This window comes from Acartia tonsa, chromosome 10 (assembly GCF_053477335.1).
Source record: "Acartia tonsa isolate MP-2025a chromosome 10, ASM5347733v1, whole genome shotgun sequence".
Classification (NCBI taxonomy): Eukaryota; Metazoa; Arthropoda; class Copepoda; order Calanoida; family Acartiidae; genus Acartia; species Acartia tonsa.
In genome coordinates, this window is record NC_137269.1 from 39,174,325 (window position 1) to 39,195,775 (window position 21,451).

Sequence of the window (21,451 nt, forward strand, 5' to 3'; positions counted from 1 at the left end):
AAACTGGAAAGTTGGTTTACTTATTTACCATCGACATAAAAATGTTTCAAATATTTCTAATCAGTAAAGCATTTTCAGATTTTTTCTTAGATTAACAGAGCATATTCTAAATAAAATACCGACCCACTCAAATTTATGGTCATCCATGAAAGGATCCATAGATTTTTGTCTTGTTAGAGTAAAGATACTAGATTCCGAGATGTTGCTCTTTTACCTAAAAAAATGTCAAAACCGCAAATTTTATTGGCTTGTCCTTCCTTCCAAGTTTTGTAAACATATTAAATACGGTGGCTTTAAATTCCAGTTTCTAAAGACAAAGAATATTATTTCTTTCCGTTTTTCTTTTCCAAAATGGCCAATTCTATGGGCCATAGGCGTCCAAGGGAGGGGGTAATGGGGCGATTACCCCCCCCAAACCATTTTTGGGGGGGTAAATACCCCCCCCCTCCCAAAATAAAAAATCTCTAATAAAAAAATTTTTTGCGCGATTCGCGCGCATTTTTAATACTATATATTTAATAAAATTTAGATTACCCCCCCCCCAAAAAAATTTTACCCCGGGGGTAAATTTTGGGGGGGGTAAACTATATTTACCCCTGCCAACAGATTTCAGGGGGGGTAATTACCCCCCCCCCCCCCCCCCAAGCAAATTTTACCCCCGGGGTAAAAATTTTTGGGGGGGTAAAAAAAATTTGCGGCGCGCTTCGCGCGCCATTTTACCCCCCCCCCCCCCAAAATAAAAAGCTTGGACGCCCCTGCTATGGGCCCCCTAATGTGTATGTGTATCTGACCAATATTGAATTTTAAATTAGCTACATAATTCCAAATGTACATATAGTTAGAAATACAGTACTCTAGACAGTAAACTACTCTAGTATAGTACTCTAGACAATAAACTATTATTTTCAAAAACTTTAATATTTGTGAAATTTAGCTTTTTTCAGGTTTAATAATGGAGGAAAAAAGGAGTGTAAATCATCTTTTACCGTTGTCCTCTCCCTCACTGACATTATTGGGGTTAAAAAAAGGGAAAAAGTTCAATATTTCAATGTATGACTATGACTTACAGAGCAAGAAGATAGGGATTTCTGTAATATAATAAAATTATTATCTCTTTAAACAAGGTAATACCAATTTTTGTATTATGTAGCTTGCTTATACCTTTTGATTGCATTCCCATATTTTTAAATTTAATGCCTAGCATTGTAGTAATACGATGCGATATAAAACTATAAAAAGTTTTTACCACGTGCCATCGGCATCTTTGGTCTAAAAAACTGGTTTTAATCTAATAATTGTACATTTTATATCCGCGGATGCTAATTATAGTACGATAACTATTTTGTGTATTTTAAATGATAAACTATTTAAATGTTCGATTTGCAAATAAACAATAAACTGCAAAATTAAAAAGAAAAAAGTATTAAAAAGGAAATGGAATTGAATTTGAAAATATTTTCTTCTTAAAATTCATCTTTTCTTTTCGCAATTTTATAAAATGCTTTTTTTATTCTAAAGCAAGGATATCTATTGCATTCAGTGTCGTAACAAAAACATTTTAGTAGTTTTAATCAAATTTGAATCTCTGCTAATAAATTAGTTTTGCTTCACTGTTTCATAAAATAATAACATAAATCGCGCATTTCAGACAGCTTGACTTTCGCAAAGCGTTTGATATATACCATTGAAATGATGAATTTATAATTACATGGTTCTTACACCACATTATCATATACTCTAATAAAGTGAAACTTGTAGCTGGCTTAACTCGAACTCCTTTACCCTAATCCCATCCTATCCTATTAGATGAACGAACTGACCAATAAGTGATGTCCATGTTAGTAACCTAAATTGACGACAATGTTTCCCCTGTCATAATATCCACGTATATTCTGTATCCATTATTGAAATACATTCCTTCAAGAGCCTCCCACGAGATTGTATGCAGCTTCTCACCAGTTATCACAATCTCCTTCAACTTTGGTCCAAACGCGCCGAGCAGCTGGTCAGTGAGGATGCCGGAATCCTCCATGATTGTAGCGGTCAGTCGTTTCAGCGAGGCCAGCCCAGAGATGACCGATCCAAGACGGAATTTAAACTTCTCTATTTTTGGCCAACTCTGAAAAAAACATGTATCTAAAATTGAATTAACATGTAGCTGGTAAAAGTGTCTCAAAAATCAGCTATGTGACATCATAAAAATTAGGAAGATGAGGGGAGAAGTGAGAAAGAAAACCCATAAAAAAAGAATGGATAATCCCTAATTATTATAACGTCACAAGGCTGATTTTTTTAGACACTTTGTCCAGCTACGATTAACATGTGCTTTGAACCTAGGATAATATATTTTTTTATTCTTTAAATTGCCTGTATATACATAAGCTTCCCTGAAAGGCATACAAAATTTAGTAATGTCATTATTTTAGAGAAGAATCTCCTCTTTGTGATATAGAAAAAATCTGGATGTGAGAGTGACAACTTGTTACAGTACAGAAAAATTTGTGTTTTTAATAAGCAAATAAATTATTGGTACAAAGTTAGTTATATAGTAGCTCTGTTAACAATAAACATTGATAACCTGTATATAAAGTGTGGAAAGGTAGGTGAGTTGGGACAATGAGTCTGCGTCAAATCTTTTCAATTCAACCAAGTCCTGAACTCGCAGGGTTTGAAGGTATGAGAGCCCTGTGGGATTACCCAATGCATTAGATTTTTACGCTACTTAATTATCTTATTTTAGAAAGAAGTAATGTGTTTTTGTCTGTAGCTTAAGATTTCAATAATAGTGAATTAAATGATAAATTGGTCTATTCTAGGAAAGCTTAAATAGGTTTTAGGCTATTTCATGTCCCTCGAATGAATAAATCTAGGGGCAACGTCTACATTACTATATATAATTAAGACAGCCAAAGGAGTATTATGTATATGATCTCGTAAACGACTGGAGCGATTATTTCACAATTGTCTCAAAAGACTTAATCCAAAGCAGGTTTTGGGCTGTTTGATGTTAACCCAGCACTGTAAAAATATTCACCAAACCTTTACTCCAATATTTAAGTGTATATAATGTAATTAATATTTAAATATATAGCTACACTAAGCCTTTTTCTCTATCAGGCAGTGTAAGGGGCAGGAGTCAAACCCTTGTAATTATCCTACCAGGCACTATCTAAACTTGTAATAAAAAGAAATTTTCCGTCATTTATACTAAACCTATTTTGACGAACTGACGGACAAATCTTGGAATGTTTCTGAACATTAATTACAAGCAAAATTATAACTGAAAAGAAAGGTTTGTAGTTTAACTTAATTGCTATAGTTCATGCCCTCCCTGCAAAAAATGTCCTTGCACTTGCTTTCAGTGGATGGATACATTGCAAAAAAAAACTTTTCGTATGGAACAAAGATTCATATCAGTGATAGGACAATAATTGATAAAGGATCTTTAGAATATTTTATTATCATCTGTTTATAAGTTTATAACAAAAAAAAATGTATGAAGTATTTCTTGTAAGGGGAAAAGCAATAGAAGATAAAAATAATTAGTTAAAATTTAGAAATGATTGGTTTATTTTCAATCATATAAAATTCTGTTTTGAGGTGAAATGCTGTAGCTAAAAATAGAAATGTTTTATTTTTAATAACAAATAAAATTCCTTTAGCCCAATATTTAAGGAAAATTTTCTAATGCCTTAAAAACTGTATTGGAAAGACTCTTTATAATATTATAACAAACATGATGGAATAGCCCCCTCATTTAAATTTTTTTCTTTTTTTTGTTGTGTTTTACAATTAGTTGGGATTTTATATTTACCAATAAAAATATCCAAAATATTAATAAAATCAACTATTTATGATAATAGTTATCATTTTATTATTATTTAGTTACCAATACAAAGGAAAAGTTTAATTTTAAGAGTTTTGAGACAAAAAATTTAAGACTTCCATTCAAAGGTGTAATTTTGTTTTAAATCTACATTTAAGTATTTGACTTTGTCTATATTGTAGTATTTTTCATGGAATATTAGGACCTTATAATTTTTTCTTCTACACAATTATCACGGGCAGTTTTTTTTAGTAATTTTACTAATTAAAAATTTGGATAATTTGGTCTTTTAGGACAGGTTTTGGACCAAAGGGAAGTGGGTTAGTAAAAATATTGCCAGAGCCATGTTCCCTTGTATAATAGAACAGGAAGCCCTGTCACTAGATTTGATGAATAAAGGTATTTACACTAAATTTGATACATGCCTTCACATATCATCAAATAACAAGGACATTCCTGTAAGTAAGTAGCGCAACAACAAAACGCTTGTATTAATTATGTGCAACTATAAGAAATATGTTATAATGTATTTGTATTTGTGAGAATGTTATTTTTCAAAATGGATAATTTAGTGTTGGGCATTATCCTAGAAGCAAGGATCTAAAGAAATAAGACAATGGCCAATACATGGATGTACAGCCCTAATATTTTTTCACAAAATAACCTCTTCTGTAGATTACAATGAGTGGGTGAAACATTTTAACACTATTACTCAACTTAATAAATCAACCAATAAAAGTTCAATTCAATACAAGTCCCTAAAGTTGTTGGGCCAACGAATCAGATTTAAAATTCACTACAAACAAAGATGTTTTTGTCAATCAAGCAAAGAACCATACGGAAAGACCCAAGTTTTTTAGTAACCCCGCTCCAAATTATAGTAAAAAGAAAGTAATAAATAATACATATATATTATTTATATTGTAGCAAAACTTTTCTTCGTTTAATGTTTTTAGTAATACACTTCGACGTTGATATTATTATCATTTTTACGTCGTACAAAGTTCTTTCATGCAGTAAATGACTTTGCCTCTACAATACGTCTAGCCGTTTAAAAGATCCTACTGGAAGCACATCCAGCTTACTGCTTTAGTAGTGTGATATCAAAAGTAATTTTATTTTTTTGTTAATAATGTGTTTACAGTGATTGGTTATTAATGTTATTTTATTCTTCTCTTAATTTTCATAGGTAAGATTCTAACTTTGGTAGGTTAACTCATTGCGGAAAATAAAAACAAGTAGACTCGTGACAAACTTTACCATTTTCTATTGGACTAACCACGCACATAAAGTTTTGGAGGGAAGACATATTTATCTTGTATTGTCATATCCTTGATTATAGATGTAAATCAAATTTAGGTTAAATCTTATATAATTTTCATAATGCTAAAAGGTTATAAAAGGATAGACTTAAAGTACAAAATAAACACTCTGTAATATAAAGATCAGGGACTTATGGATATGTAAAGTAAGTAAATAAGCTAAGCAATCAAATTTAATTTCCCTTTTTTCTACCAGAAACAAGTATATTATTACTGGGCGGTTTCCCTATATTGCATTTGGATCATAGTTACCAAATAGTCCAAGATTTTCCCTGCACTAAATTAAAACTTCACTAAAAGTTAAGTAATTATCTATCCAGCTTTTTACGAGATTTTAACAGTCATACACACAGAGAGACATCCTGTTATTATAGTATGAAGATTTTCTTTCCTTTGTTCTTCCTCATATTTATGAATGTGAAGTTAACAATATCCTTGAAAATAGAACAGCAAACAGTTATTTTTAAAATGGACATAGTGTAAAAAATAAGAAAATATTATTAGAATTAGAAAAATCATAAGTACTTTGACGTTGGAACGGAATGCAATACGGTCAAACGGACGAACGGTATAAAGTATAAAGTACAAAGATAACTACCTTTCCCCCTTTTCCAAGACCCTTTTTCGTCTGCTAGCAAAAAGTTTTCTGCTACTTGGCTGTGTTAATGAACACAGTAATAGTGTCTGACTGATTATGACGTAACAAAAAAAATTAGCCAATGGGAGGCCACTATAAATTTTACCATTGGTCAATAACGGTCTCTCATTGGCTATTTTTTTTTGTTACGTCATAATCAGTCAGACACTATTACTGTGTTCCTGTGTTAATATACCCGAAACTATTGGTTGATTTTCAAAGACCAAATTGTGAGTCGGCACAAGGTCCTTGGGACGGGGACATACAGTTATTTAACCCCTTCCCCCTCTAGTGTTTTACACTAATCTTTTAACGCATTTAATTATTCAAGTATCCCTGAATTTATCATAATGCACATTTTCCAAGGATAAAAGGATTGAACAATAAAAGATCATTCCATTTAAGTTCTTTATCATAAAATTAGCGCCTACACCTAGCTTAAAACTTATATTTACAATAAAATAGCTTAAATCCCTCCCGTGACCTATATGAAGCTTACCTAAAATAAAAAACTGAATTGGTTCAATCATAGGCGAGACATTCCTTCCTTTATTATGTCTGGGAGAATATCTAATATCCTATTCTACCATCACTGTATCCCTGAAAATTTCACTTAAACCTTCAAATCCAATAATTGTTTCAATTGCCTTGCTCTCAAATTATTTCAGACTTTGAAACTTTATGTATGTGTGTATGTTTATGTGTGGTTGTGTGTTTGTGTGTGTAAAGGAAAATAAATTCAAAGACTTTATTTTATGTTGATAATATATTTTATGTGCGTTCTTTTAGTCTTAAACCAAATTTACCAATTTAAAAATGTTTTCGATTTACAAATAGTTATTCGGCCCCACGGGGCTAACAAAACTGGTTTTAATCTTATATTGTTTATATCCGCAGAAAGATGTCTATAATACGATGCTACACATAATTTTAAAGTATGGCTGAGAACCGGTTCTAATCTAGCGGATATAAATCAGTTTCAAAATAATCATACTAAAAAAATTTAAATCATGCTAAAAAGATATTAGTGGTTGTTTATTGTGTAGATTCCCCAGGCCTACCCATCATATAAATTTTGTTTGTTTATTGGCTGTTTTTCATGGAGCACATTCCCTACTACAATAATTTACTCGGTTGTTATTTAAGATAGATGACTATATACTTAGTCTAATCAAAATTCATTTCGTCATTTCTCGCTTGGCTATTAGTCACAAGTAATTAATAAAATAATTTACTCAGCTAAATTTTAATATAATTTGATAAATATATATATAGTATATTATAGTGGTTAATATAATGATATTTGCATTGATTTCCTTGGAAGCTTTCTTTAGTTAAAACTCTGATAGGATTGTTAGAGATATCTAAGAACTTCAACCACGGAACAAACCTAAATTATTACAATATAAAGTCACAATGTTCAGATTTATATAAAGCTCTTCAAAATAACTAACATAAAATGGGAAAAAGGTGGAGTAGGTTGCGCTAAAAATCCGAAAAAGTAGTGAGTTTTAAGTTAAAAACAGTAGTAGAACGATAAAAATTTATGTTAACTTTAAAAAAAAATAAAATTTGTCTATAGTTCTTTACAACAAGAAATACACATATGTAGTGAATATTACTACTATTTTTAAGCCTTAAAACTAACACCTTTACGGATTTTTAGCGCAACCTACTCCTCCCTTTAAAATTTTCTTCTTTATGAAGTTTTAACGGGTCGTTGCCAATTTTACAACTAGAAATATCACAACTTATGTGCTTTTGACAATAAGTGGACGTGATTAGTCAATGTAATTAAGATTTGTGTTGTTTAATTGGCAAAACTTCAAATTTATTTGATACCTGATATAAATCTTTACTACTTTCATAAACACAGTTCACTTATGCATTTATACTCCCATGAAATTCAATAAAAGCTGTAAAATTGAGAAATATAATCTGCATGGTATTAGAATTATCTATACATCAGAATAATATTATTTGTCTTCCAATTTATTTCGCTGAAGCAAAATATATCAGCAAATAAATTTACACTTTACGGGATTCGTTAGATTTTGAAGTTAATGACCAGAGGGGGTTTCTTAAAAAATTTTGCCTCTCTAAAAATTCTTTGCCTCACCAAAATTAGTGAGGCTCGCTAAGAATTTAGATGGGATAATTTTGCCTCACTATTTCAGTGAGGCAGTGAGCCAAAAAAGTTTTTTTTAAAGAATTCACCTCATATCTATTAACACAGCATAAAATTTTAAGATATTTACCTCCAGCATTGAGAGGGAAGGGTAGACAAAGAATTGTGGGCCAAATCCAGACTCTTCAACTCCCCCAAGTTCTCAAAAGCTCTGAAAAAGAAATATTTAGAATACAAGGATGTAGCAAATCACTCATAAAGTCTTAAAAGCTATTGCTCCATCTAAACCCAAGGCTGTTTTGTCAAACTAATATCTTTGCAAAGTTCAAATATTGTATAAAAATATATGTATTAAAAACTCATTCAAATTAAGCTACAACCCTTTCTTTCTACCGATATTTGTGGTAACTTTGGGCAAATATTACACATTATAATTGAAAGGAAGAATAATCTTTGATCCATTGTCTTATCCCTGTATTAGTAAGTATTATTATCATTACAGTATAAAAATACTAGCAGCTTCGCCCCTAGCCTCTAGGGGCTTTGCCCAATGAGGTATAATTACATATTTTATTACCTAGAGAGCCCCCACTCCACTACTATTTTAAATAAATATAAAAAAAATTTTAATATTTGGTGAAATTTTTTGTTTTTTGGGGGGTTGGGTGTGTCCCACCCCCAAGAAAATAGCCTAAAACCACCACAGGACCAGTAGGTATATTCCTTGAAGAGTAGAATCCGATCGGTTCAGTGGTTGCCGAGATCTTAAGGGACAGACGGACAGACATCAAGCTACTTTGTATTATAGATTGTATATCCTATTTTTTTCACCTTTTATATTTTTATCCCTCACTGCTCAACCATAGATAGTTGGTTACTTTACCCTTTTGTCTCCCGTTCGAACCCATTAATAATTGTAAATCAGCAGTTTATTTGTAGTAAAAGTGTTGCAAATATAGTATTTAAAAGAGGAATAGTTTTACATCTATTGTTCCATCCCTGTATCCATGATTTTCTTCCTACTTCCTTGATCAAATACAATAACAACATTACAGGTATACAGGGATTGTTCAATGGCAGATAAATTATAACTTCCCAAAAGTTATAATTTCTTTCTAATTTTTTATTGTAAGAACATCCTGGGATGGGGGTGACAATGGAATGTAATTTATTCTGGACCTACAAGTTTTTCATTTGATTCTGCTACTTGTGACACTATTATAATTTTATTGAGGAGATTTTGGAAACAAACTGTGTCCAAACTTTCCCACATATCCTTATATTAAAGTAACAGGATGTCTGTCTGTTTGTCTGTCTGTGTGCTTGTGTATTTGTATGTTTGTACCGAAAAATCTCGTTAGCCGATGAGCCGATCGGGTTCTTCTTAACAGGGTAGCTTCTCATAGGTCCCGGAAAGGTCTATTACTATTTTAGGGGAGGGTACCACCACCCTCCCAAGAGAAATCCCAATTTTTTACGCTTAGAGATTCCAAAGCAACATTGCTAGGTATCGTAGAGACTTGAAAGCAACATAGATAGGTGTCGTGGAGACTTGAACAAAAAAAACATATGAAGTGCCACTAGAGGCCTCTAGGGGCGTAGCCGCTAGAAACACAAATCTAAACAAGTAGGGTAGTTTTAGTATTTATAACTAAAATTAATTGTCTTATTAATTAGCATTCTTGGTGGCACATGTTCGATTTTTAAAATGAGTAAGTAAGTTACTGAATTCATATTTTTGTATATTTTCCCTCTCCCTAGATACCTGGAACTAGAAAAGGATTCTTTTTATTCATTCACATGCACTTAATGTACTTAGATACTTCATCATAAACATCACAAGTAGTAAAGATACTCTATATGTGACCGTATTTGTCTGTTTGTCTGACAATTGTACGTTGTTTTGTTAAATTGCTCTCTTTCATTCTCTCATTCTCTCTCTCTCTCTCTCTCTCTCTCTCTCTCTCTCTCTCTCTCTCTCTCTCTCTCTCTCTCTCTCTCTCTCTCTCTCTCTCTCTCTCTCTCTCTCTCTCTCTCTCTCTCTCTCTCTCTCTCTCTCTCTCTCTCTCTCTCTCTCTCTCTCTCTCTCTCTCTCTCTCTCTCTCTCTCTCTCTCTCTCTCTCTCTCTCTCTCTCTCTCTCTCTCTCTCTCTCTCTCTCTCTCTCTCTCTCTCTCTCTCTCTCTCTCTCTCTCTCACTCACTCACTTTCTCTCTCTTATTCGCGCATTTTTTGCTGGCTTGTGTATTTTTCTAAGCAATCTGCCATAAACTTTAATAATCTGCAGTACAGTCAAATACAGTACAGTATTAGTAATGATTCTTAACCTCTTATAAAAAATATTCAACATTGTTTATTATTTAAGGTATCTAGTGTAAGAAATGAGTTTCTATCTAGCCTAGCTCAGATGGGTTTTGGAATATTTGTGGTATGCAACCTAATGAAAAATGACCTTAGTGTATGTATGGCTTTCAAGGAAAGTAATGGATATGGCATTAATTATTTTTATTCTAAAATTACGTTACTTTTCCACATATCATACTTTCAATTAGTTGCGTGCAGAGTGTTTAACCCACTCAAAAGTCAAACAAGCGACTCAGATCTGCAATACGCGCAATTCTTTTAAAAATAACGCCTAAATTTAAGTGGGGTGTTGCTTTTTTACCTTGACACCCCTCTTGGCTGTATAAGGGGGGTGTATCAGGAATTTGTAGAGCCTTATCAAAGAGGTTGAAGATTGACGCCCCCCTCCCTTCCCATAAAAAATGTACATTAGCGGGAAATGTAATATATATTATCCTGCCATATCCCGAACCACCCTGACATAAAGGCATTATACATATTTAGTAACAAATTGTCTTATGCTCTCTGTGAAAAAAAAATCTTACATGAATATTACAAAAAAATACCTGCCCAGATAATTTCAAAACAATTTTTGTTAGAAGTAAATAAATGTCTTTTAAAGTTGCGAAACAAGAATAAGATAACATGCTATTTTATTTATAATGACAGTTATAGAGTAGCTATGCTATAAGCAAGACTACACCATTTCTAAGTAGCAAAGATTTGAAAAGAATGAAATGTTGTAGACAGTAAAAAATTGTTGTCAATCTAGGTAACTAATATAAGGACCTCATTTATTGAAGGAGGTGAATGGTGTAATTAAGAAAAAATAGAAGAGGATATAGTTAATCATATATGTTGAAGAAGAAATGAAAATCGTAACGCCCTATCATAACCAACAGTACAAATGACAGACATACAGACACGTCTAAAGTAGCTTTGCTTCGAGACATGTGCATGAAACTATACTCATTTATCTAAAAAAGTTTTCAAAATTTAACAGATTGTAGGAAGAGGATTAGAATATGTTATTAATCAAAATTTTACAAAACAAAACATTTGGATCTAATGCAGATCACGATATCTCTTAAATCTGTGAACTTTAAAGGCTGCTAGTTTCCAAACGGCTGATTGCACATGTCATGATCGACAGAACACAAAGTTAAGGCCCATAAGTAATCTGGAATAGCTAAAAACTAAATTTATGTCCACTTATTTGTAAATGTACATTATTGAGTAATGACTAATGAAAATTTTTGGAGATAATCGTTACCAGGAACATTTTACTGTGGACTACACTAATCAAAACATTTAATTTAACCGTGCCCCTAGTCTCTAGGAACATTAAAGTCTGATTTTTGGTAAATTCTCAAAATTCTGAACTATTTTCTAACTGCATGAAGAAATTGGTAAATTATCCCATGTTTTTTATTTTTTTTAAATGGTCATTTGTGTCAGCAAAAAGAAAAAGGATAGAGTGGACTGTTTCTACGCCCCCAAATATAAATCTAAAATCCACAAAATGCTTAAATGTCGGTCCTAGATTTTGAGGTAATTAATTCATCATCTATTTTCATTTCCCTCTATCTTTGCTGCTAATACAAAACCATTCTTACACAGCCAAATCTTTTCTCCCATATCACCACCCCAAATGATATATAATATACTAGGGAGGGAGGGGACAATAAACTGTTTTTTACACTAGTCCCCAAGGTTTTATAACGACATTTCTTGTTCGTTGACTCAACGATTTTGGAAACTTTTATTTAATTTTGATTGATTGGTTTAATAAACGTTTCAACCAATAATTGTCATCCACAGAAGGAATAATTTTGTGAATCATCATTGGGGATGTACATTGATTTATCGGCATTTGTCTAATCTCTTTAGAATCCTGATAATATACTATACTATACTACTGTTGTTAACATTTCCGAAGTCGTTTTATTGCAAAAAAATCACAATAGGCTAGTTGTCCAGGAGTTTTTTTTGCCCTGATTGTGTCATAACTAATGATGTTAAAAGTAGTTCCTACTTTTGCTATGGCAGGATGTCTATGAACAGGGTATTGTATAACAATACACAGTTAGAACTTCTAGGTAACGTTCTTTCAATCAAAGAATCATTTACCTTACTTATTGGGTTTATTAGTCCTAATTAGTTGTTTGATCTGCCACCACAGTTTTATGACTATAGAATTCTTATTTTGAAAGCTAAAATTGAATAAAAAGTAGTTTACATAGCTAAATTCTTGTTATATTTGAATGTTATGAATCTTTGGAAACCCTTGTGATGGATATATTTGTTCTTGTGTTGTTATATTTGAATACTAGCGGCTACGCCCCTAAAGGCCTCTAGGGGCACTTGAGGAAGAGAAAGTCGAATTTAATAATTCAATTTCTTGTTTTAAATTTTTTTAAAAATGTTAATTTTTTTGGGGGGGGGGGATTTTTTTTTTTTGGGGGGGGGGGAGTGCCCCCCCCTCTATTTTTAATTTTAGTCAAAAAAATTAAAAAATAAAAAAAATTGGGTGGGGATTTTTCATTTTTTGGGGGGGTTTGGGGTGTCCCACCCCCCAAGAAAATAGTTATAAACCTTCCCGGGACCTATCGGTTCAGCGGTTAGCGAGATCCTTCGGTACAGACAAACACACAAACACACAAACATCCTGTTACTTTATTATAAGGATTATGAATCCTTGGAAACCCGCGTGATGGTTATATTTGTTCTTGTGTTGTTGTATTTGAATGTTATGAATCCTTGGAAACCCTTGTCATGGATATATTTGTTCTTGTGTTGTTATATTTGAATATTATGAATCCTTGGAAACCCATGTGATGGATATATTTGTTCTTGTGTTGTTATATTTGAATATTATGAATCCTTGGAAACCCTTGTGATGGATATATTTGTTCTGGAATGAATGATAGGTTATGCTTTACATTAGTGTTGTCCATATAAAGTTACATAAAATTACCACCATAGTGTACATTATATTGTGGAACAATTAAAGAAAAAGAATAGATAGGGGGCAGGGTTTAAATAACTATATGTTCTGGTGGAAAGGAACCCATTCCCAGATTTCAATGGGCCTTTGAATATCATCAATAGCATTATGTATTAACCCAGCCAAGTCACTATAAAAGGGCAGAAAGCAATCTGCTAGCAGAAGGAAAAGGTTCCCACTTCTGGAACCTGGTGGTTGTCAGGATTATACATCTATACTTTTATTGTGGAATTTGCTATTAGAATCTTTATTACCAAATTCTCTTAGAATTTTATCAAATTTAATTTGATCTTTTTCACTGAGGCCACAGGAACCATTCAAATTACAATTTTGATTCTAAAAGAGTTTTATAATCCTAAAGCTATAATGCATATTTTTATAAAAATTTTGTAAGTTTTCAATGGCCGTTAACGGTTATGTCGGGCATCAGAGGTTTAATGAAAATGTTATTATTTAGGCATTCTTTCATAACATTCCTAGTCAGAAAATTGTCAATGTGATTAATTTAGGTTTTTTGGTATGTTTGAGGAAATATACATGTTTTACATTCTTTCTACCCCATCATTTATATACACAGTGTTTCTACATTAACACAGAAATATTCAAATTAAACTTTTCATAGCCACAAATAGCGCGAGAGTTAAATTTTTTAGGGATGGGATGATGTAAATATTACGTGAAAAGTTTTGTTGCTGTAGTAATAAATTTTGGGAAATAGTTAACTTTGCGGACGTGATCAAACACAACAACACAGAATCAGCAGGGATCTAAAGGGATAAGACAATGGAAGATAATTCAATGTACGTACATCCCCAATGATGACACACAAACGTACCCGATCTGTGAATTACAATTAGTGGATGAAATGTTTAGACACTACACTTATTGAACCAACCAATTTAATAAAGTTCTGAAGTTGTCAGGCCAATGAATAAGAAAACTTTATTACAAAACTTTGGGGACCAGTGTAATAATCTGCCCAATGTCCGTTCCCTTCCTATTGCAGAGTCAAAGACATGGGTAGATGACACGAATTAGAATTTTCGAATTTAAGATTATTTTGTTCCGAGGTTAATAACTTCGCGCTGTTAGGAAGAAAAGAGGATTTAAATTTTCTTCGTTGTTTTATTATTACTAGAAGCTTCGCTCCTAGCCTCTAGAGGTATGTCAAGTAAATAGCCTGACACCACACCATTACATTTGTAAAGCTGTCTGGAAAAGTACACCTAATTCTGACCTTTAATTTTAGTTACCTTTATCTTCAAACAAAAAACTATAATACTTTCTGTTACGTACAGAATTTATAAAAAGTGTACAATTCGCTTCTTATTGATATAAATACCCTAATTTTGGTTTATCGTAATAATACTGGCAGACAGACAAACAAATGCATACTAAAGTAATGAGGTTGAACATATTTTCTTATCCTAGAAATAGTAATTTAGATAATACTTATAAGTGGGAGGGGCGATTAACACTAAGCGTTGCCCAATAAATGCACGAAACCTTTAAATGTATTTTTTTCGAATTAATTCAGATGCTTATAGTAGATCAATTAGGAAAGCTTAAATATTCAGCCTCCCAACTAACCATAATACAAACAAATATATTATTATTATTCTTATTCGATAAATATGGATAAAAGCACAAATCTAATTGTTTTTATATTTGGCAATATATATTAAATCTTTAATATTAATAGTCCTAATGATAATATATCTATAATACAAAGTAGAACGATGTCTGTCTGTCTGTTTGTCTGTCTGTCAGTTTGTTTGTCTGTCTGTTTGTTTGTAGAGAAGGATCTAGCCCCTAGAGGCTAGGGGCGAAGCCGCTAGTAATTTATATAATGTTTGGTTGTCTGTGTCTGTTGTCTCTGATAGCTTTGTAATGATTATTTATCGAATCGTATTATAAACAGCTTTTCGCGGATAGTAAAATAGCGAAAATTGTGATGCTTAGCGGTAATAAAAGCACATCCTATTATATAAAGTATTAAGTTTTTTTTGTCTGCAGCTTAATATTTCGATAACCTCAAGAACGCATTAGTTCTCAATTTTAGGGAAGGTTCACATATGTCTTAGAATAGTTTTAGGCTGTGTTTTGTCCTTCCCTGTCCATTCATAGATGCTAGAGGCACAGTCGCTAGTCTTTAATATAATAAATTTAAACATAATCTGGAAGCTTACCCGCAATGGAAAGACTCCAGGTAGTTGTGATGAAGATCCAGGTAATGAAGACCTGGCAGATGCAACTCTGGCAGCTGTTTCAGCTTGGTCCGGGACAGCCGCAGGTCTCGCAGCTTCTGCGTGAAGTGGAACAACTCCTAGTAATTCGTCATTCTTTGATGATATTCTCAAATAGAGTAGGTGATATGCATGTAAAAAAGATAGATTTGTTAAAGAATGGTTAGGTAAAGTTTTAAAAGTATTATTACACTAAGAAAAAAAATTAAATTGATAAAAATTCAAAGGTTATCATATAATTTTAATTCAACTAGAAACATAGGAGATTGTTAATGAATATAATATTAAGTAGATTAAAGATTACATCGAATTAAACTTTTAACTGCCTTTAAACCTTTGATCTATTCTATGATCGATTTTTTTCTTCTAAGTTTGGAGAATTCTAATTAACTTTTTATTGCCAAATCTATAAACATCAGATTGATATTTTTTGCCTAATAATTAATCTAAAACACCTTTTGAAGAAAATTAAAAAAGAATGGGTTCCTTGAAGTTAGCAGTAATTAGATTAAGAGATAGATCCAGTGTGAGCAAGCTGCTTAGTCCAGTAAATATATTATCTGGCAGTATTGTCAACCTTGTTTTTATTTCAGTAATATTTTAGGACTAATAAAAAGAAAGTAGTAAAGTATATTTTGTTTTATGCTATGAATATTATCTTTTAGATCTAATGTAATTATTTAGGTAAAACATACATAATAAGACAATTGATGTACATTGACATTGTACATCCCCTATAATGATACTGAAAACTACCCCTTCTGTAGATTACAATTAGTGGTTGAAACGTTTGGACCACGAGATTGTTTAGTCCTTTGATACTGTCCATTATTATTAATTGTATGAACTCCCCGAAGGCACCGGCTAAAAAAACTGGTTTTAATCTTATGATTGTACATTTCGATATTCGTAGAAAACTGGATATAATTCGATGCTAGACATAGTTTTTTCGTATTGATGAGAACCGGTTCCTATCCACCGGATTCGAATGAATACGAGAAAAATAAATAAACCCCAATTATGAACCAACCTACACATCAAAATTCATTAAAACTCCTCAAAGTTTGTGGATCGTCAATAGGGATGTACAGTACATCAATTTATCGGCCATTGTTATCCCTTTAGATGCCTGGGATGAATGACCAAAGGTCTTCAAGGATATTACTTCATATTCCTGTTATCTGCCAGTGAGAGGGAGAGTAGCCTGAGTGTAGAGGAGAGCATGGCTGAGTCAATATGTTGGATACTGCTCAAAATAAACAGATAATTAACAATGGATTTATTATTACATGGATTTTACACCAAATTATCATGTGCTCCTAAGTGAAACTTGTTGCTGGCTTAAATAATTATCCCCCCGCATCCCCTCTCCTTCAATTTTAATAAAATGGGTTGGGGAGAGACGGTAGAAAGGGTTGTTGATTGAATTATCAATTATCGGTCAACTAGTCTTATAGACTTTCCATACACCATGAAATAATTTAGTGGAGTCTTTACACTAATATAAAAAAGCCGGATATCTGGATGTAGCTAAAGATCTTGTTAGCCGCTGGACCTCTTTGGTTTTATATCAAAGTGAAGCTTCTCACAGGTCCTGGAAAGGTTATTAACTTATTTATTGGGAATGGGGAAACAACCTAAAGAAAAGAAGAATTGACAGTTGACCACAAAAAAAAACAATAAGAACGCCAGTCTTTACCTAAGAGGTCATATGGATATCCTTTCAGAAGAAGCTTTAAGAAATTATTTTGGGAGAGGCCAATTATATCTCATAAATTTTGTTAATTATTGTGTTTTCCTGTTATGAGATAGGTTGAGATGACGAATAGAATCTGCTATTTCTGACAGTGCACTGTTGGGCATCACCTGAAATTAAACCAATAAAAACAACATCCATAAGTAGCGAAGCAAAACAAATTCACTGACAAAGTGATTTGAAGAGCACTGGTCATAAAACAAGAAAGAATATAAAAAAAATACGAAATCTAATATTTTTTTGCTTGACTGACAGACCGTCGGACCAAGGGAATTCTGTTATAGTGAATAATAGGGACTTCTTACAAAAAATAAGGCGTTTATCTTGAATGGCATCTGAGAAAATCACAGTTTCCCCATAGAGTTACAGACAGACGGACCAACTGAACTGAATTATAGAGTAGTTCGCTATTAACAATTATATAGTAGCAAAGTTTCTAATTCAATACAGTGTACAATTACTCTGACTCCATTGCTTAACAGGAACATTTTTTTTTAAAATAATCAAAAAAGAAATAAGCCTAAATTTGAAGTTATTTTGTATTGTTATAAATTAAAAGTGTGAATAGCTAAGGTAGGAAATGAATGACACAAAATGATACTTTATCCCTAATCTCTCCTCTATCTTAAAAACTTTTTATTCTATACTCTTAAACATATTTTCATATGGTTAGATTAATATCCGCTGGATTAGAATCGGCTCTCAGCAATACTAAAAAATCATGATCATTGTCATAGATAATTTTCTGCGAATATTAAAAAAATCTTAAAATTGTAACAAGTTTTGTTAGACAGGACATTCGGCTTTAATCTTATAATTTTTTAATTTAATATTCACAGAAAGCTTACTAAAAAATGCTCTAAAAATTGTCTATCTTTTCTGTCTAAAAAATATATTGAATATATTTTTAAATCAAGCAAGTTGTATGTCCTATAGCTTGATTCTTATTTTTTAGAGTGTATTCTATAAAATATATTCTTGAGAGGACCCAACAACTTTGTAAAGAGTATTTATTTTGATGAACAAAACTTTATCTCAGAACATATTGGACACACGTTCCTTTAATTCAATTAAGACACTTGGATATGTCACAAAAATAGTCATTAAACTAGTTCCCCTTCTAGACCATCATTGATAGAACCTAAACACTTTACCGTGGTGACTTTTAGCTTGGAGGGATGGGACATTTGAGTTTCCATTATGCTGGTCCTTAAAGTTTTATATACATGGTCACTCATTCGTTGTCTTAAAACAATTGGGACTTTAATTAAATCTTTCATGGTTAATCAAGGTAATATCAAAACTTTTTAAATGGTAACTTTTATCTAATGAAATGCTGTTGTTTTTATGATGGCGTCGATTGATATCCGCTGGATTAGAATCGGTTCTTAGCCATAATGAAAAATTATGTATAGCATCGTGTTAAAAACACTTTTCCACGAATAATAAAAAATCGTAAATTAATACCAGTCTTGTTAGCCCGCTTCATCCACTCTGGGCTAATAAAACTGGTTTTAATCTTATTTTTCATTTTAATATCCGAGGAAAGCTGTCTTTAATAAAATAAGGGGTTTACAACAGGGATCTTAATGGATGAGATAATGGACGAAAAATTGGTGTAAATCCTCAATGATGATATACACAATCATTCCTTCTTTAAATCGAAAACTTTGTTTGTGTGGACACTAATACTATAAACCAACCAATCAAATTTGATTGGAATTAGTTTGGAAGTAGTTCTGTTTTAAATGCAGATGTCCGATTGGTAGGTGTCTTGTTTGAATTGCAAGACAGCGTTTTTAGTGTTGACTTATATCCTTTAAATGGAATAATAAAGATTGTAGTAAAAGTGGCATAAAACAGGTTTTTTCAAATCAGAAGCATGAATAAACTAGAAAAAAATACATATCTTATAAAGTCTTTTGAGTATTGCTTATTGTAACAGAGAGGCTCTATCAAAATTAATTACAAAAAGAATTAAAAATCATACCAAGTGTTCATTTTAAAGCTTTTTAAATTAAGAACTTTAGTTTACAAATGAATGGCTTTTTAATTTTATTGATTGTGAAAAATAAGATAAAGCTGAGAAAATCAAATACAAAATTGTTCAGTTTTGATTTTTTGTGCTTTTACTGAAATTGCGAGAATGCAGAATTTTGTAGAAGATATTTATGCAAAATATCCTGTTCCCTAACTTTTTTCTTCTCTTTGTTACTACTCCATGACTTTTTCATTATAAGATTATTTTAGTAAACATAAGACCTGTAAGTGGATATTATATAAACTATTTGTAGAATATATCCTTTTCCTTACTTTTTCTTCTCTTTGTTACTACTCCATGACTTTTTTATTATAAGATTATTTGAGTAAATATAGGACTTGTAGCAAGATATTATATAAACTATTTGTAGAATATATCCTTTTTCTTACTTTTTCTTCTCTTTGTTACTTCTCCATGACTTCTTTATTATAAGATTATTTGAGTAAATATAGGACTTATAGCAGGATATTATAAAAACTATTTGTAGAATATATCCTTTTCCTTACTTTTTCTTCTCTTTGTTACTACTCCATGACTTCTTTATTATAAGATTATTTGAGTAAATATAAGACTTATAGCAGGATATTGTATAAACTATTTGTAGGATATATCCTTTTCATTACTTTTTCTTCTCTTTGTTACTTCTCCATGACTTCTTTATTATAAGATTATTTGAGTAAATATAGGACTTATAGCAGGATATTATATAAACTATTTGTAGAATATATCCTTTTCCTTACTTTTCCTTCTCTTTGTTACTACTCCATGACTTCTTTATTATAAGATTATTTGAGTAAATACAAGAGTCAACATTTCTACAGTTAGGTTAACGAACACAATACTCTTTAGTAATGGAATTAGTTTACTAATCTGTAATATCACATCTTATTATAGACAGCTTTCCTCGGATAGTAAAGTTAAAAATTATTAGGTTAATCCCTCAGGGCCAACAAAACTGGTATTAATTTTATGATTTTTATTTCATATATTATTCTTTTTTAAAAATTCCACATATAATGTGATAAGATTCATGATTTTTCAGTATGGCTCAGAATCAGTTTCAATTAAGCGGATATTCATCGGTTTTGAAGCAACAATGAAAATCCTATTTCAATAGCGATGTTTATTTTTTACAGGGGTTGACCCCACCTCGTCATACTAATACGTTAAAAATTACATCTATTATCCGGCAACAAATATCAACGATTAAAGGATTGCCTTGCAGGGACGTCCAACGGGGGGAAGGTTGAATTTTATTTTTTATTTTTACTCCCCCCCCCCCGCTCCCCCAAAATAAAAAGCTTGAACGTCCTTACCTATATGATATAAATATTACCTCCCCCACAAAAAAACTTAAATTTACATTTTTACCCCCCCCCCCCTCTTCCAAATAAAAAAGCTTGGACGTCCTTCATGCCTTGGCAAGAATACAATTTTGAAAAAATTACTATTATGCTTGCAATCAATGGGTTGGTTACTTGTTGTTAGTTGTTAGATTATCTAATGCCAAAATGTTATATGCAGAATAGATGTGATACTCAAAATACACTTTTTCGAATTTAATTCTTCTGCTGACCTAAAAAGTTATTTTAGGGGTCAAGAAATACATATACAAGATTTTATCTCTCTATATATAATATATACTGGCAATAGTTTTAGAGTAGAATTTGACCAAAGATTTTTTGGATATCATATCTTTGGCCTTATATGTTTAAGTTGAAATATGCAGAAAAGCGAAAATCTTGCACATTGCTGAGAAATTGTTAAAACAGCAGTGCTACCTTTATCTGTTGATTTTTAAAGGCCTTGCTCTAGCTAGCCAGTAAAGATTAAGAGATGAAATTTTGTACATTTATTTCTAGGCAACTAAACTAACTTTTTAGGCCAGAAGAAAAATTTAGAGTGTCACGTCTAATGAAGAATAGAAGATGGCCCTAATATAGGTCTCAGAGAAATTGTGTAAAGAAAGCTATGTTTGTGTAGGTAACTATTTGTAAGTGCAGAATCAACAAAATAATATTATAAAAGTTTCATATGTGAACAAAATTTTCATTCCTTATTGTACTGTATATTTTTACCAGACATGAAGTAGTTAGACGATTTATTAATCTTTATTAATGATTATGTGCATATTTTTGTCTTTTATT

General features: G+C 31.8%; 1 protein-coding gene across 1 annotated transcript in view; it reads right to left on the reverse strand.

The window, feature by feature from the left end:
* The window catches only part of LOC145330806 (uncharacterized), a 163,653-nt gene that overhangs the window by 12,071 nt on the left and 130,131 nt on the right, over positions 1-21,451 (reverse strand). Inside the window, exons 31-39 of the mRNA XM_080175472.1 lie at positions 17,306-17,373; positions 16,681-16,753; positions 15,992-16,083; positions 15,451-15,585; positions 8,044-8,124; positions 7,101-7,175; positions 2,579-2,684; positions 1,914-2,119; positions 987-1,003 (exon numbers count right to left, since the gene is read on the reverse strand). Of these exons, the coding sequence (XP_080031598.1) occupies positions 987-1,003; positions 1,914-2,119; positions 2,579-2,684; positions 7,101-7,175; positions 8,044-8,124; positions 15,451-15,585; positions 15,992-16,083; positions 16,681-16,753; positions 17,306-17,373 (853 nt within the window). The remainder of the gene's footprint in view (positions 1-986; positions 1,004-1,913; positions 2,120-2,578; positions 2,685-7,100; positions 7,176-8,043; positions 8,125-15,450; positions 15,586-15,991; positions 16,084-16,680; positions 16,754-17,305; positions 17,374-21,451) is intronic.